The sequence below is a fragment of the Ochotona curzoniae genome, unplaced genomic scaffold (genome assembly GCF_017591425.1).
Source record: "Ochotona curzoniae isolate NIBS_2020 unplaced genomic scaffold, NIBS_Ocur_1.0 scaffold_4701, whole genome shotgun sequence".
NCBI lineage: Eukaryota > Metazoa > Chordata > Mammalia > Lagomorpha > Ochotonidae > Ochotona > Ochotona curzoniae.
This window is the reverse complement of record NW_024467122.1, coordinates 368273-386549: the sequence shown is the minus strand read 5'-3', so window position 1 is coordinate 386549 and position 18277 is coordinate 368273. Positions and strand designations below refer to the sequence as shown.

Genomic DNA, 18277 nt, shown 5'->3' with positions numbered 1-18277 from the left:
CCTTGGCACACACACACACATCTATGGAGGGAGACATTCAGATGCACAGCTAGGATTCTGGCACATACATGTACAAGCACACAGTGGAAGGAAGCATGCAGAGACACAGGGCTGGAGCCACACACCATGTACACCCAGCAGATGACAGACAAGCTCCTACATGTGGATCCAGAACAAGGCATCATACAGCTCAGTAAAGCTCCTGGTGCTCACAGAGCACAGAAGGTGACCGACGCCACCCCAGGAGCATCTGCTCAGAGAGGACAGACACATGGAGTCCTTGTGCCCTCTGGGCCAGCCAGAGCCAGCCAGAAGGGTCACTGGGGTTCCGAGAGGCTAGTTATGAATGCACTAGGGCCTGCCTTGCATGTGGAGGTGTCTGGGATGGCACAGGAGACAGCCAAAATAGCAGCTTTGCCCAGCACACTGCTTCAGACGCCCAAGTCTGCTCACTGTCCTCCTGTTGGCCCCACACAGTCCTCAGGAAGGCTTTGGGCACAATGATGAGGGCCACAGAGCAGGACAATAGAGGCCTGATTCCTGAGTATCTGCCAGCCAGAGCTGCTCGAGTGTGGGCAGGCCACTCTGGAGAGAGCATACCCTTGACGCCTGGAAGGGTGCAGAAAAGACCTCGGTAGAAGAAGCATGTTCTGTAACAGCTTCCCAGATCACTTGCTCTGAGCAACATGGCAGCTGTGCACGGGTGAAGCCTGCCTCAGTCTGCTTCACCTCTACCTCCAGCCTCAACCCACTTCAGCCCTACTTCACCCCTACTTTACCCCCACTTCAGCCCAGCCTCAACACACCTCATTCCTGCCTCACCCTCTCTCACACCACCTCAGTCCTACATCTAGCCTGCCTCATTCACTGCAGTCCTACCCACCCCTACATCCAGCTTGCCTCAGCATAGCCTCAGTCCTACTTCAGCCCCACCTCAGCTCTGTCTTCAGCCTTCTGCAGGCATTCAGACTAAGCCAAGGGCAGCCCAGGCAGCGGGCAGCCTCAGTAGCTCATCTGTAAAGCAGGAGGGGGCAGGGAAGCCTGCAGTTCTCCTTTCCAGGGACACTGTATTTCTGGAGTCCTTGGTTGCCAGGCAACCATCCTTCACTAATTCCCCCAGTCTCTGGTGGAGAGAATCTGCCAGGAAGTCCCCTATAGGATGCACAAGATCCAGGGGTCCCAGTGCCCCATGCCAAAATTGGCCTCCTGCTCAGAAGAGGGGGGGGCGATCTTCCCTGAAGAAAGATTCAGGGAAGGCAAGGGCAGGGCCCTGAGCCTGACCTGGCAGGTCAGGCCAGCTCTACATGTGGGGTTTCAAGAGGGAAATTCCAGCAAACAAGAAAGGGGGTGGTCCTGATTCTTCCGACGCCAGCTGTGCCAGCAGCCCACTGGCTCCCTGGTCACTCAAGCCTGTGTGTCCTCAGGTGTTAGCATCTGCCTCGAGCAGGAGCTTGTTCAGACCAGGCTCCCTAGCTGCAAGGTGCAGTGCTTCTCAAAGACCCCAGGCAACCCCACAAGGATTCTGAGGCCAGCTGGTGTCCACGGCACTGCTGGACGCCTCCCTCGTGACTTTTTGGGGCTACAGCAGGCAGCTTCGTCCCTTGTCCCTTTTTCATGCAAAGCTCCCAGCACTCGTGGCTCCAGGGGTGTTGAGGAATCACCATGGGGGGACCCCAACAGTCACCCACATATTACCAGGGGCCCACTTCAACAGTCACTGCTGCCTGAGGCCCTGGGGCAAGGCAGCCATGAGCTCCATTCGCAGGAGCACAGCGGCTCCCCAGCCCGAGGCCTGCTGGGAGCCCCCATGCCCCTTAGCCAGCTCAGCTGCCTGGATGTCACACACCAGCCCCTCCTGGGGGCCAGATAAGAAGCCAAAGCAGAACAGAGATGAGGGTGTCTCTCGGCTGAAGGAGACCTTGCTAGCTTTGTTTTCTGCCTCTTGGGGCCTCTGGCCTGTTGCTGCCACTTGGGAGAAGCCTCAGTGATGTAGCAGAAAAACACGGGGATGATTTGTGACGAGGATGGTGGCAGCATCCACTGTGGGCAGCCTGTTCTGCAGGTAGAGCCCTAGCACACAACCCCATTCTTCCTTCCTAAAGGGGGTGGCCCCTGGGCACCCACATGCCATGGTAGAGCACTGGCCTCCAGTCATGCCAACGCAGGGGGCAGTAGGTGGAGGCTCAAAAAGCCAGGCCCCCGCCACTCAGAGAGAGGCTTGAACTGAACTCCCATCTCACAGCCTTGACGCAGCCCTGGCCAGTGCAGACATTCGGGAAGGGAGCTGGTAGATGGGCGATCTCTCAGCCTCACTCTTGCTCCCTTCCTGTGTCTGTCCTTCTCTCTGCCTATCAAATAAATAAATTGCTAAAGGGGGGTGGGAGACTTAGGCAGGTGAACCGTGTTTATGAGGGAGGGGCCAGGTGAAGACAACAAGGAAAAGGAACTTTAGCAGGGGCTGGCTGCTTCCACATGCCAAGAGGAACTGGAACCGCTGAGGGCCACGTGAACCATCCACGTCTCCACACCAGAGATGATCTTCTTAAACAGAATGTTCTGCAGAAGCTGAACAAAATCTCACCTCTAGTCTACACAGACTGCCTGGGACCAGGGGCCACAGGGGCGTCTGTTCTCAGTCACCTTGTCAGCACCCACTACAGGCAAGAGACTAGACACCTTCCTGCAGAACCCAGCATGGGTGCTGAGTGGGGGCTGCAGTGCCAGACCCAATCTGCCCCTGGGACGTGGGCATCTCCGGTGTTACCCAAAACCCCTATGGGTCCAGCAGGCCTTGGCACACTGCAGAAGGACAGCACCATCCAGAACCTTCCAGACTAACCCATGAGGGCATTACAGAAGTTCACAAGAAATGGTATCCAAACTGGCACTCCAGTCCTTACACAGTACAGTGTCCCAGGACTTCCCTAGACCCTGCCCATCTGCCTCCCACATGATGTGGGAAGTTAAAGAAACCTCCAGGGAGCAGCCACGTGTGTTGGCTCCAAGCACAGAAGACAAAGGCCATGAGTTCCTCTCCCCATATCTCCTGGACTCTGGCCTCTCCCTCTGACTGTGACCATGCCCACTACATCCCATTAATCTGGGGCCCACCTGCCGCTCTAGGCCAAGTTTCCAGGGCCCAGCACCTCACTAGTCCTAGTGGTCCCTGTCTCTCTGCTCTGGCCCCTGCCACCTACTTTGCAAGGCCCTCCCCCTCAGAGCACCATGACTCCTCTGCCTCCACAGTACAGGCTGCTTTGGAGCCTCTACCCTCACATCGGTTCACCCGTGAGGTTTTGCCCCAGGCAAGAAGTGGACATCCTGGGAAAAGTAGAAAAACTCTGCAAAGCACACAAGCAGTTCCCTCTGCATGTGTTTTATCAGAGAGAGGGCAAGAGGGAGCTGAACAGGAAGATGGCTGGTTTTGTCGATCATAACACGGGGAGGCCACTGTGTACTAATTACTGCAAACCTTACGCCTCTAGTTAGCAAGAGCCCTGTGAGGCCTTTACATCTGAGAACGCACATCACAGGTTTATGTACCCCAAGTCCAGCAGCAGAACCCACACACCTGGGAGCAGACCAGCCCTGACCTCCAGGACTGCTGGGATTCATACACTTGCAAAACATGCACAAATTGCAGCTCAGCAAACAAGCCCAGGAGCAGTGGGTCTGATCCATACCTGCTGCCACCCCTGGCTGGAAGCAGCCTGGCACCTGGCCTGTAAACTCAGCCCAGAATCCCCACTGCTGGCCCTGCCATCATCCCAGCGACCCTCGGGAGCAGTGGGTCTGAACTATGCCTGTCATCACCAATCACTGGAAGTAGCCTGGGACCTGGCCCGTAAACTCAGCCCAGAATCCCCACTGTTGGCCCTACCATCATTCCAACAGCCCTCACAGCTTTTCTGGCCTGGCTTGTTGCATCTTTGGTCACACAGCTCTCCAGAAACAGTCCACAGGTCTCTGTTCCCACCTCCTATCACCTGTAACCTCTACTCACCTTGAGCATTCGCCCACAGAAATCTTCCAAGCATGAACACAGAATGCCAGGAGGAATGACAGCTGAGAATAAGCCAGAAGCATCCACACAGGGCTTGGAGAATGCAATGCTTACACATCGAATAGGAAGTCATTTACAGAGTATCGGAAACAACCAAATCCACAGGAACCAGCTATGTTCCAGAAAGATCACCTTTTGCCCTTGCAAAGGGGTAAAGTGTGAGGGTCACCAATGCACATCTGCAGACACCGAGTGCCAAGTGGAGACCCATCTCAACCTGAAACTGTGATGAACAGACGACATTAGAGCAACCCAGTGGCCACCCCCACCCTGCCCCCTAGCAGAGGTGACCTCAACACATCAACAGTTCTCTTTTCAGGGAATGACATGGTGAGCAGCCAGAGTCAAGTTACTCCCAAACAACATGTCCTCTCATGACCCCAAGGCCCCACGACCCAGGCGTCCCTGGGATCCCACCTCAGACACACAGAGATGACCCAGGGAAGCTGGGATCCATGGCCAGCCCAGAGTGGCAACTCCAATACCCGCACGCAGTCCCTGGAGCCCAAGCAAGCACATACCACATTCCCAAGTGCCCACACTCGCTGCCAGATGCAGCTCCCACAACAGCTCCCACACGGGCATTCCAGTCAGCGTCTGGGCTAGCAGTTCCAATGTGAGGAAAGCACTGGGACACACCGAGAGTGCCAGCACCCTCAAGAATCTCATGCAGTGGGAGGCACCCATATCCCACCCCTCTCTGCTGCTCCTACCATATGCCTACACCCCATCCCAAGGCCACAGCCTTCCACACAAGTTCACAGAGTTGCCTATGGAGAGGCTGAGATTGGCACAGGTCTCGGGCTGGGTGACAGAGGTGAGAATGGGGGATGGGCCTCTGTGTCATATCACTGCCACCAGGGTCCTCCACACATCCACATAAGGACGTGACTGCACTGTGCGACCAGCAGAACCCAGCAGATGTTACACTCCCGGCAACCCAGGAATACGCACACGGTGGAAGCAACCATCTTACCAGATGCCGCCCACACTCCAATGGCACCATACAGAGCAGGCGTCATGGGCAGCGCTCAGGCTGCCACATCCTGTGCTCACAGTGCTAGTCGAGACCGTCTACACTTCCACTAGGAAGCAGCAGCTGCTGGAACCACAGTCATGTGGAGACACCCTCAGATCCGCCAAGGGTAAGCACAGTGACAGTGATGCACCAAACACCAGCTCTGTTGTCTGAGTGTCCACCTAAACTCAGGCTGTGCAGAAACAAACCATGCTTCTCCCTTGCCCCACCTGCTGCCCAGACCTGCCTGTGTCCAGTAACACTCTGCCAACAGCAAGGACAGCTCCCAGGGAACAGCAGGAGGAGATGTCAGGGGGTCACTCGGAGTCTCACCAGGCTCCCCCCAATAAGAGGCTATGCCCTTGAGAGTCCCTGAAAATCAAAGAATCACTGCACAGAGAACCAGCCATTGTTCAGGTGTTGCCACGTGCAGAACAAGCCGTATCTGGTGAGATGCCTCCGGGTTGTACTGCACAATTCCCCAAAGACAGTAAAACCAATTTCTGTACCAATTACTGTCCCTGAGTTGGGCCACTTTTGTCAGCTGCTCCTTGTTAAATGGCTCAGACAAAATCTACTTCTACAGGAAAAATGAAAAGCCTGCATTGCCACTCAGGCGGTCCGGCCCCGCCCCCTCTTGCAGACGCAGGCTGTTAGTCTGTCTGGCTATCATGACACTCATTTCCCACCTTCAGGTGGACAGACAAGTCCCTGTGTCAACTCGCCTCCTCTCAGGTGTAGACTTCTGTGCCCACAGGGAAGCTAACTGCGAGGTGCTGAGGCCAGCACAGGCTCTGCCCAGCCAGTCCTGCAGTGGAACAATCACAGGTAGGGGCCGCATCACAGCTAACTCTGCTCAGACTCTGCCAAGACTGGCAAGACCTTTACCTTGGACTACTGCTTTCAACACATCAAAAATGGGTTCACTAGAGCTGAGGGGACAAAACGTCCCTGGGTCCAGCCATGCACGCTCACTGCTGTACCAGAGCGGGCTCTGCACAGGACCCAGGCTGCACTTCCCCTCTGCCCTGTGCCCATAGAGCACAGACAGTTCTGCATCCCACGACGGAGGGCCTGGGTCGATTCCCAACTCTAGGGGCTGACAGGTGGCAGTGAAAGCCTAAGCAGTAAAGACCCTGACATCCATGCGGGACCTGGCACTCATTCAGACACGTGACCACCCTTCTCCCTCTCCACACCCCTTCACACTTCCAACTAGAAAAAGTAAATAAATTAAAAAGTTGTGAAATGAAAAACACTGAGAATAAACTCAGGTGTGTCAGGAGAGTTCTGGGCTCAGGTGCTGACCAACCTGACCCCAACCTGCAATGGGGGTCCTGTTTGGGGACCAAAATGATGAGTGACAGGACAGCAGATCTCCAGGAGTCAACTCACGACTCTTGCTCCCTGTTGGCTACTCCATCCCCTTGCTGACCCTGAGCCCTCTACCTCCAGCTCCTGCCACAGCAGCCTGGGGCAGCCAGGGGCGTCCAAGGCCTCCCAGGAAGGCAAGCACATTACCAGCCCCTTAGCTGTGGCATCTGTGAGCCCTTCCACATCAGACAGAAAACTCTGATCTGTGCTAGAGCTGTCCCACTGGAGTGGTGTCCCTCACATACCAAGATACAGCCTTCCACCCCACACCCTTAGCCTTGACCATCGTCCCGCAGTTCAGAGTTCTGTGCTCAAGTCTGCTCTTCCTCCTCCCACACAGATCTGCACTGCCAGTAGGTGCTGAGGGGGACCAGGAGTTGCCTGTGACTGCCAACCCCTAGCAGCACCAATGTATATGCAGCCAGGCTGCATGTGACCTTTAAGAAATGTGCTCTGCAGCCTGCCTCACAGTGCAGCCCATCAAGACACCTCTCCAACACCTGGCTCTCATGCTGAGTGCCAATTTGAGCCCTTGCTCCTTCAGTTCCCATCCAGCTCCTGTGAATGCCCAGAGAGCAGCAGCAGAAGGCCCAGGTACTTGGGTCCCTGCACTTGTCTGCAAGCCCCGATGAGGTTCTGGGTTTCTAGCTTCCCGACCTGGCCCAGCTGCAGCCAAGGCAGCCTTTGGGACCTGAACCAACATACAGATGAGCTCGCTTGTTCCTTTATCTTGTCACTCGGCCTTTCAGATAAACAAATCTTAAAACTGTGGCTTGTTAAATAACAAACTAACATTTTAAAATTACACTCAGAATACTACTGCAGAGACCCCACCTGCCTAGGGACTCCTGGGGTGGAGGATAAAGGCGACGGCCATTTGGAACCCATCTTGCCCTTGTCAGCACCCCTTGGCAGCACATGCGCTGTGGCAGGTTTTGTAGCCAGAGGTGACCTTGGTGCCCAGGAGGACATGCAGGTGAGTACAAACTCTGCATATTATATGAGAAGTGCCCTCCCGTGGGCCCCCGTGGATGCTGAGCGACGCCTTTGTGCCCGGTAGCCCGGCCTACACCTAGGTCATGGGTCGCGAGGCACCTGTTCACTTGTCTGCTCTGTTGTCTTCTTGAGAGGCACAGATAGGTACAACACAGCCAAGACAGCCATTGACAATGGAATGCGGGGAGATACCGACAAACTGCCAAGCACTCTGACTTCCAGTTGCTCCATGAACAACCCTGAAGCCATTCACCTCCCTCTCCTGGATGCTGTCCTGGGGCAGGTGGGCCCCTTGGCTAAGCCAGAGGAAGGAGTGGGACAGCTGAAGCATGGAGGGGCCACAGTAGTCTGCTCAGCAGGGCAGAGACCTGTCACTCAGCACCTCTCACCATTCACACCCCTGCAATGAAAATGAGGCGGGGGCATGGCACCACACCTCAGCTTCCTTCCCAACCCCCGAGAACCAGCATAGCTCAGGATGTGGGCCAGGGCTGCTCTGTCAGCAAATGCAGTCTTCTCCCCTTTCCCTCCAGGCTCGGTTCTACCCCGTCCCTTCCTGTAAGGGCACCCCAGGAGAGCGGCCATGGCCTTCCAGACAGACACCCCTGGAAGGGACCCCAGCATCTCCACGTGGCCCCTGGGAGACTCACCTACAAGCACCCCTTGATTCTGATTCAGACTGTAGCTCTGACAGAACACAAGGAGAGCTGGAACACTGGGGGGCCCCACAGACCCCTCCTCACATAGTTCAGGACCCACGGACACAGTGGAGAGCAGAAAGGAACCCAGGAGCCCCTGTGGCAGCCACCCCAAGCATAGTCCAGGGGAAGCTCCAGAGGCAGAGCCAGACTCAGCACAGCCTGTCACTCACCCCAGGCTGGCAAACAGGAGGCTCAAGCCTCAGCTTCCCCGCCCACCATGCTGACATCACGGACAGCCAAGGCCTCAACACATGGGAGTTAAAGCTCTAAGGAACAGATCTCCACAAATCCCCAGCACATGTTCAAATCAATTGTCCAGATTAACTGAGCATGACTCAACCAGCCAATTGTTCTTAGGACTTCAGCTCCCACCCGAAAGGCTCTCCTGCAGCACCACTCCCACCCTAACCTCAGGCACTTCTGTAGAGCAGTGAAGTGAGAGCATCGCCCCAATACCGGCTGCAGCAGAAGGCTCGCCAGTCCCCCCACATGCAGCTGTATGGGGAGACAGCTCACCAGTCCCCACACTGTCCGCCTGCAGGAGGAGATGACTCACCAGCACCCCAGCTCCACGTATATGAGACGGCTCACCATCTCCCCATATCTACCTGTATGAGACAGCTCACCATCCCCCACCTCCACCTGCAGGAGAAGACAGCTTGCCAGACCCCCACCTCCACCTGCAGAAGACAGCTCACCAACCCCCACATCCACCTGCAGGAGACAGCTCACCAGCCTTCCCTCCAGCCACCTGCAGGAGGTAGCTCATCAGTTAACACCAGCTGCTCCCAGAGCCCAGGCCACAGCAGGTACCTGGTATATTGCTTTCGTACACTCTAAGTTCACAGCGTTGCCCCATGTGAGCCTGCCACCTGCCCTCCCTCTCTGGATTCTCTCAGCCTCTCCCACCTCCCAAAGCCCTGGGTCTGAAGCAGACATGCAGCTCCCAGGGGCTCAGGGAGCTTCCTCAGCAGGACACAGTCCAGCCAACTCATGCATTCATGTGCTCTGCAGGGCCACTCCAAGTTCACACAACACCCACGAGGGTGTGGTCACCATCAGGGTGTGTTCTCCCAGGGGTTTGCTCACTGTCAGGGTAACTGTGGGTGATCACCCATGGGTCTCTGCCTGCTACCTGGTGGGCGAGGTCCACAGCTTACCTGTCCATGACCTGGGGCACAGCTTCCAGCCCTGTGTGTGGAATGACCTCTGACATGACTGGAGGATCAAGGGGAATATACATACCTTTCAGCTAATTACACTGACATTATTGGGGGGGCGGGGATACCGGAAGACGTCCTCCTGCCCTCCTCTTCCTTAACCTTTCAACCCCTGGAATTTGTGCTGGATAAACGGACATCCCTCACCCATTTGTCTCCAGTGGCCCTGCAGCCGAAGAACAGGGTCACTCACCCTCAGGGACCTCGGGGCCTGTTGGCAGGCTTCCCTGAAAGGAAAGCTCCCCCAGGGGTATGTTCACAGCGACAGTCATCTGGGTGGTAAATCATAACACAGGCAGAAGCAAAACTTGCAGAGCTAGGGTCCAAACATCCCTCCCCAGGTCCTACCCCGGGACCCCAGCCATGTTAGGGACAGGCCCTCAGCAGGACAACCGGTGGTGAGGACGTGGAAGCCCTGCTGGGGCACAGGCACAGGAGGGGAGAAGGCAGGGGGGTTTGCACTCCACTCGGTCTGCACATGACAAGAGGCAGTGTAGCTCCTGCCTCCTTGGAGCACACAGTGCCTGACACACAACACTTGTTCCTTAAGGTTAGGGCAGACGCTGCAGCAGGGACCCACCACTCAGAAACACCCCCACACCCTGAACACTTCTCTTTCCCTCACAAGGGATCACAAATGATCAGGTACGCAGGGACAGCTGCCTAGGGAGAGAAGGGATGCAGCAGTGAGTGGCACTCACACCTGCCTAAGAAAATCATGGCGCATTGACAGAGAACATGGTCACCATGCTCCCCACAGCCATCACAACTGTAACACACCCCCAATTCATCACTACAACTGTACCACATCCCACAGCGATCACATCATCACAGCCATCATCAAAACTGTACCATTGGGCCCGGCGCAGTGGCGCAGTGGTTAAGGTCCTCGCCTTGCATGCCCAGGATCCCATATGGGCACCGGTTCTATCCCGGCGGCCCCGCTTCCCTTCCAGCTCCCTGCCTGTGGCCCGGGAAAGCAGTGGAGGACGGCCCAAGGCTTTGGGACCCTGCACCCGCGTGGGAGACCCAGAAGAGGCTCCTGGCTTCGGATCGGCATAGTATCGGCCGTTGAGCTCACTTGTGGAGTGAATCATCGGACGGAAGATCTTCTTCTCTGTCTCTCCTCTCTGTATATCTGCCTTTCCAATAAAAAAAATAATAAAAACAATCTTTAAAAAAAAAAACTGTACCACACGCTCACAGTAGTCACCATGTCCACTGCACTTTCACCACATCCCACACAGCCATCACATCCCACACAGCCGTCACCACATCCCCCACAGCCATCACATCATCACAGCCATCACAACTGTACCACATACCCACAGCCATCCTCATGACCCCATAGCTGTCACCATGTACCCAACAGCCATCACCACATCCCCACAGCCATCACCACATCCCCCACAGCCATCACCACATCCCCACAGCCATCACCACATCCCCACAGCCATCACCACACCCCCACAGCCATCACCACATCCCCACAGCCATCACCACACCCCCCACAGCCATCACCACATCCCCACAGCCATCACCACACCCCCCACAGCCATCACCACACCCCCACAGCCATCACCACATCCCCACAGCCATCACCACACCCCCCACAGCCATCACCACATCCCCACAGCCATCACCACAGCCATCACCACACCCCCACAGCCATCACCACACCCCCACAGCCATCACCACACCCCCTACAGCCATCACCACACCCCCACAGCCATCACCACAGCCATCACCACACCCCCCACAGCCATCACCACACCCCCACAGCCATCACCACAGCCATCACCACACCCCCCACAGCCATCACCACACCCCCACAGCCATCACCACACCCCCTACAGCCATCACCACATCCCCACAGCCATCACCACACCCCCTACAGCCATCACCACATCCCCCACAGCCATCACCACACCCCCTACAGCCATCACCACACCCCCTACAGCCATCACCACATCCCCACAGCCATCACCACACCCCCTACAGCCATCACCACATCCCCACAGCCATCACCACACCCCCTACAGCCATCACCACATTCCCCACATCCCCCACAGCCATCACCACATCCCCCACATCCCCCACAGCCATCACCACATCCCCACAGCCATCACCACACCCCCTACAGCCATCACCATACCCCCTACAGCCATCACCACATCCCCCACAGCCATCACCACATCCCCCACATCCCCACAGCCATCACCACATCCCCACAGCCATCACATCCCCTACAGCCGTCATCACATCCCCACAGCCATCACCACACCCCCCACAGCGATCACATTCCCCACACCCCTCACATCCCCCACAGCCATCACCACATCCCCACAGCCGTCACCACATCCTCACAGCCATCACCACATCCCCACAGCCATCACCACATCCCCACAGCCGTCACCACATCCTCACAGCCATCACCACATCCCCACAGCCATCACCACATCCCCACAGCCATCACCACATCCCCACAGCCATCATCACCACATCCCCCACATCCCCCACAGCCATCACCACATCCCTTACGGCCATCACCACATCCCCACAGCCATCACATCCCCTACAGCCGTCATCACATCCCCACAGCCATCAGCATACCCCCCACAGCGATCACATTCCCCACACCCCTCACATTCCCCCACAGCCATCACCATGTCCCTACCGCTATCACCATTGCTTTCACTGCCCCTGGCTTACAATGCTGCAGTGAGAAGTGCCCCTACCGACCTTCTCATGGCACTCCATGCTACCTCATTCACAGCAGGCAGGACTGGAGGGAACCCACTATGGGTCAGAGGGAAGTAGTGTCCTGTCCCCCACAGCCATGGTGATGAGGAAGCCTCTGGAAAACCTCTAGGGCTAACAGGAACACAGGTGAACAATGTGTCCTGCCCAGTGAGGCCCCCAGCTATTCTAGGAGATGCTCACTCCAGGATGCCCAGAAATCATGGGAAGCACACATCATGAAAACCCTATTTTGGATTTCCTAAGTCCTGCTTCTCAGTGAACTCTCTGAGGTGCCTGTATGGCATGGGAAGGTGGGTGCTATGTGATGTGGCCTGGAGCAACAGGGCGCCTCATACCAACAGAAGCAGGCAGGAGATAGGTCAGGGATCCCCTACAGCTTTCAGAAGTCACGACCCTGCCAGCTCCTGGCCTCTGAACCAGGAGGTAGCATGGTAGGTCAAAGCCACTCTGGTGGTTCCTGCTCACAATAAAATACAGAATGCTCCTCACCATTGACAAGCACAGATCACATACATCCACCCTGGTAGAGCTGGTGAAGAAAGCTGCAGAGGCTAGAGCAGCCAAAGAGAAAAAAGACATACATGGAGCAGCCAGCTGGGAAGGCTGCAGGTATGCCAGAACAAAGCCCCAGGGACAGCAAGGCCAGAGCCCACTGTCACAGCTCCAGGGATAGCAAGGACAGCGCCCAAGTCACACCTCTGGGGACAGCAAGGCCAGTACCCACTGTCACAGCTCCAGGGACAGCAAGAGCAGCAGCTGCCGTGGCAGGTGGTACAGGTCAGGTGAGTTGAACAGTGGAGCAGTACGGCATGTGGGGCTGGAACCAGCAGGCGTACGTGATCCCCAGGCTATGGCCTCTGGGACGTCGTACTGTGGCTTGCCATGCCTCACTTTCCTCATCTATAAGATAACCAGCAGCCCCTCCTTCCTAGCACTCACCAAGCAAAGACAAAATGCAAACGTGGTCCAGGGCCTCCCCTGGCCTGAGGGCCCAACAAGGCCCCCAGGTAGTGGGGTAACCCAGACAGCCAGAATCTGGCCCAGAGTGACTCAGGGCCCAGAGACCCAACCCTGGCACAGACACCTCCGACCTTCCAGTGACCCATGTGGACCGGGGATGGAACTCTTTCTGTCAGTAGCCATGTGGGTGTTGATGGGCATCACCCACGTGCCAGCTAAGAAACTAGCTGCTGCAGCCACGCTGAATGTCAAGTCCCTTCTGCAATTCCCTCAGCAGGGCTGGACCATAGGACTTCACAGGTCAGACATCCCACCACTACAATGGCCAAGTCTTGGCCCACAAGCTCAGATCCCCTCGACCTGAGGCTCCTGGCCCTCAGTCTGCACTGGACCATAAGCCCTGCACCTGCCACCTGGCAACATATCATTGCTTAGCTCTTTCACACGCATCAAAACAATGACCATGCCCAACACATGGGGTCGGAGGAAGAGGGCAGGAAACCGCTGAGCAGCCTAGTGACCTAGGCCAGCTCTCAGGCAGACAAGAAGTGAAGGGCAATGCAGCCAGCAGTGGTGACAAGCATACGTCTGGAAAGAGAAGCACCTCAACCAAGAGCTGCAGTCCTAGCTGCCTGTGTTCCTACAGGTCCACCCCACGTCCAGTCTGAAATGGGCAGAGAGAGAAGCTGCCGAGGGGTCTCAGGGACACCACAGGGTGAACACTTCACTCTCTCAATTCCAAAGGAAAAACCTGGCCTTGTTTGAAGCCCCATAAATGCCCTTGCCCCATGATTCTGCCAGCATGCTTGCGGCTGGACTCAGTCCTGAGAGCGTCAGCTCACAGCCAGGGATGTGTCCCGGGTACAGGCCCCTCAACTGCCACAGCATGCTCACCAGAATACTGCTGTCTCCACCTGCTGGCCACCACTCCCCAAGGGAGTCATGGAGGGCTGGCACTGGGAGGTGAGCCAAACCCAGTGACCCCATGCCTCCAGTGTTGGCCACGTCACTCACCTCCAAAGGGCAGCTGGAAGGAGCCACAGCACAACCACTCTTTGTGCAGTGTCCCACTGCCAGCCTGGGACAGTCATGTAGCACTCCAGTCCCTGTCAGTAAACAGCTGATGTACCCCAAGATGCAGGAGGTGGGGAGGGGACCATGCTGACCTGATCCATTCCTTCCCACTGGGACAGCCTTCCCTGAAGGCCAGAGCCAGAGATGAAAAGCAACAGAAAAATGTCCCCCTTCCCAAAAGAGAAACCAGGGACACAGCAAGGCTTGGGGTTCAGCCCAGGGCTAGGCAAGATCAGTGTACAGCCCTTCCTGGGCCAGCACGGGATCAGCTGAGCCACAAAGACAACACTTGGGAAGCCGGGACCTGGGGGGTTAGGGGGCTGGGCAGCACACAGGCCCTGGAACTTCTGCATTCCTATCTGTCTGCGAGGCATTGACCGAACCTAGCGGTCACATCCTGAGACAAGGCAAAGGAGACGAGGAGTGGTGGGCTGGTGGGGAGAGAGGGAGTAGCGAATGAGCAGGGAAAGTGGAAGAGGCAATGAGAGAGGCAGAGGTAATGGGAAGGCACGTCAAGGGTGGGGCAGGTATAGTGAGAGGGGCATGGTCGGGGGACGGCCATGGCAGGAGGAAGGGCAGTGGGGTGATGGGGAGCAGTGGAGGAGCCAGAGAAATGGGAGGGGCACAACAGGGGCACGACAAGGGTAGTGAGAGGGGCATTGGCAGAGGGGAATGGCAGGGAGGGGGGACAGTGGGCTTGGTCACAGCAGGGACAAGGCAGGGCAGGCACTGGTGTCCTTGAGCAGACAAGCAAGCAGGGCCCTGCTGGATGGAGGCCCCCAGGGCTCCTGGAGCTGAGAGGGGATCTGGCAAGTACAGTAGCCAGAAGTCAAGGGCCAGGAGCCACCAGGGTGGAGGGGAGACAGTGGGCCCTGAGTCCTGCAATCTGCAGAGGAGAGGCCTCCTGGTGCCAGCCCCCAACCCACAAGCAAAACTGCGACCCCCAGGGGCAGCCAGGACAACCTCCCTCTCCAAGGTTTTCCCAAAGATTTTGTGGAGGTTCTGGGAGGGGGATAGACAGGCCAGCTCTATGGTGGGACTGGACTTTCTGTGGTACCCCTGCCTTTCAGGTCCCAAGCAGCTGGGTAATGAGAAGCCCAAGACGGACCTATAACCCTCCCCAGCTCTGCCCCGTGACTCTGCTTGCCTGCTGGTCTCTGGGTTCTGAGACAAACCAGGAGGGTCTCAGAGATGCGGGGCTGGCAGGTATCAGCCCAGAAGGTCTGTGGTCACACCCCTCCCCCTAGGGCAGTACCTATCCCAAGACTTACATGTGTCTGGCTTGTGGCAGCTGTGTCCCTGGCGGAAGTACTGGGGGTTCTCGATGACCGGGATGCGGGCCATGCCGATGACCACTGTATCGGGCCCTGCGTCCAACGACGAGGGTGTGGTGATGCCATGGTTGATGTGGTGCAAGGGGCTGGCTGAGTCCTCCTCACCACTGATGACAGCTACAGGACCTGCACGGGCCAGGAGACATAGCACACAGTGAGATCACTCCTACCACTCAGTACTGCCCACGGAATCCTTGCTGCTTTCCCGCCCAACTGTCTGCAAGAACACAGCGGTTACCATCCCAAGACACTTTAGATTCTGAATTCAGAGCCATTCCTGAATTTTCTCCCTTGAAAATTACCCTAAGTATGCCAACAGCTACAAAACAAATAAAAAATGACACAAATTTTCACACCTTCCCAAAACCAGATTACTTCAAAATAACCAATGTTTAAACAAACTTTTGCTCATGTAGTATCAACAGGATAGAAATAAAAGTCAAGGCCCACCAGGACCTCACATCAAAGCCTCCTCTGCCATGGATGTCAGCAGCACCCTGGGGGTCCAACTGACATCCCAGAGCTGACTGTGCCTGCCAACCCGGGCTGTGCACATGGCCTTAGATCCCCAATGAGAGTGAGCCACCCCAGTGGGCCCTGCTGCCAGGCCTCCCATGTCCACAGGGAGCTCAGCCCCCATGGGTCTGCACCTGTCCCAAGTCTGCTCCACAGGCCACCACCACCTGGCTGCATTGCCACTGTCCATTGCAGTGTGGTCAGCAGCTCTGCTCCAGCAAGTGACTTTTAGAGCACTGCGCTCCGCCCCGCCAACCCTACTGGCACTGCCAGATCCACCCATAGAAAGAACCCAGGAGCATGGCAGTAGCTCAGCATATGAGCAATCCCCAAGACCATGTGTCTTGGGTGACACTCCAACATCATAGATGTGTGATTCTCCCAGAAACAACACAACTCCTTAGAAAAGCCCTCACACTACTCAAGCAGATAAGCTGCTAAAAGGGCCATACATGGGCTGGTGCTACAGTAGATCACGTTAAGCCACTACCTGCAGCATCAGCATCCCTCGTGGGGGCCAGTTCAAGTCCTAGCTGCTCCCTGTTACGGCACTTGGCAATGCAGCCAAGGATGGCCCAGGTGCTTGGGCACATGAGAGAGCTCCTGGAAGTAGCATGGCCCAACTCCATCCACTGCGGCCATTCAGGAAGTGAACTGCAGGATAGAAGATGTCCCTCTTCTCCTCCAGCACCCCCATCCTGTAACTCTGCCTTTCAAATAAATAAAACAAATCTCTTTAGAACAAAGCAGGGCCAGTGCAGAGGGAGCGAAGAGGCCTCCAAGGACCATGCTCCCTGGCAGTGAAGGGACGCAGCAGAACAACAGATTTCTCACTGGAAGCACTACCTGGTTGAAGGGAACAGTGACATGTTCTAGGTTGTAACAGAAAGAAGTAACCAAGAATCCTACATGAAGCAAAGTTTATGATCCTTGGGATGAAGGAGACAAGCTAAAATCACCGTAGTTGTCACAGGACAAGTCTCACAAAAGACACTTAAGGGAGCTAAACACACAGAAGCGGAAGACAGAGAATGTCACAGGAACCCCAGAAGAGCAGCTATGCAGCAAAGAGACAGAGAATCAGAGTGAAACCAACATCAACTCGCCACAGACAGAAGAAACATCTACCCCAGGAAGAGCCTTTCCTGCCCATGAGCCCTGGATACAACAATCAAAACATCCAGACTGGACCAATACATTAAAGCAGGCAAGGCCGCCACTGGCCGAGCGGAAGGACGGAGCCAAGAGCAAGGAGGGCTGTTCAGAGCAACAAACCTCAAGACAGAACCCCAACAAGTCACTGCAGCATGATCAGGGGGTTCATTCAACAAGAGGGTGCAGTGTGTGCCCACTCAGTGCTAGGGCACCCAACTTTACATCACAAACATCACTGGAGCTAAAGAAGGGCCAGGCTGCAACACAGTACTGCTGAGAAACTTCAGCACACCATTTTCATCAACAACGGATTGCCCAGACAAGAAATTGGTGTTAAGTGACTCTAGAACGTTTCTAGAGCTGCAGGGCACACTTCCCCATTGACACTGGAACGTCCTCTAGGAAGGAAACACCATAAACTAGAAACACCAAAATCAGACATGCATCTTTTCTGATCACAACAAAAATAAAAGCACAAATCAACAACAAATACAGAGAAAAATACAAACTAAGCAACATGTTTCTAAGTGACCAATTTTTAAGATTTCTTTAAAAATAATAATAATAATAATAATAATAATGGAAATCCAGCACATCAATACTTGTGCGTAAAGCAAAAGCGTCATGAAAAGTTTACAGCAACAGAAATAGATTTCGGAGCCAGCGCTGTGGCACAGCAGGTAGGCATCCCACATGGTTACCAATTCGAATCACAGTTCTGACCCAGCTCCTGACTAACGTGCCTGGTCCAAATCTTGGGTCCCTGTCTATGTGGGAGACCTGGATGAAGCCCCAGGTTCCTGGTTTTAGACCTGCTCAGCTCCAGATATTGTGGCCATTTGGGAAATGAAACAGTGAATGAAAGACGTACATGTGTGCGTGTCTCCTTCCCTCTCTGTAACGCTGCCTTTCAAATAAGTAAATAAATAAATATTTATCAAAAATATATTTCAAATACACAACCAAATAATGCATCCAAAAACACAGGAAAGCAGCACTAAACTAAACCTAAATTAGTAAAAGGGTAAAAATGACACACATCACAGAAACAAAGCAGACAAAAACCACAACAGATCAATGAAATGCCTTTTTGAAATTTCATG

The 18277-nt window shown here is 55.4% G+C and overlaps 1 protein-coding gene across 6 annotated transcripts in view; it reads right to left on the bottom strand.

Moving 5' to 3' along the window:
• NTRK3 (neurotrophic receptor tyrosine kinase 3) overlaps window positions 1-18277 on the bottom strand; it is a 196773-nt gene that overhangs the window by 51487 nt on the left and 127009 nt on the right. For all 6 annotated transcript variants that reach the window (XM_040969387.1, XM_040969388.1, XM_040969389.1 and 3 more), the window contains one exon: window positions 15441-15629. In XM_040969387.1, coding sequence (XP_040825321.1) covers window positions 15441-15629 — 189 coding nt within the window. The remainder of the gene's footprint in view (window positions 1-15440; window positions 15630-18277) is intronic.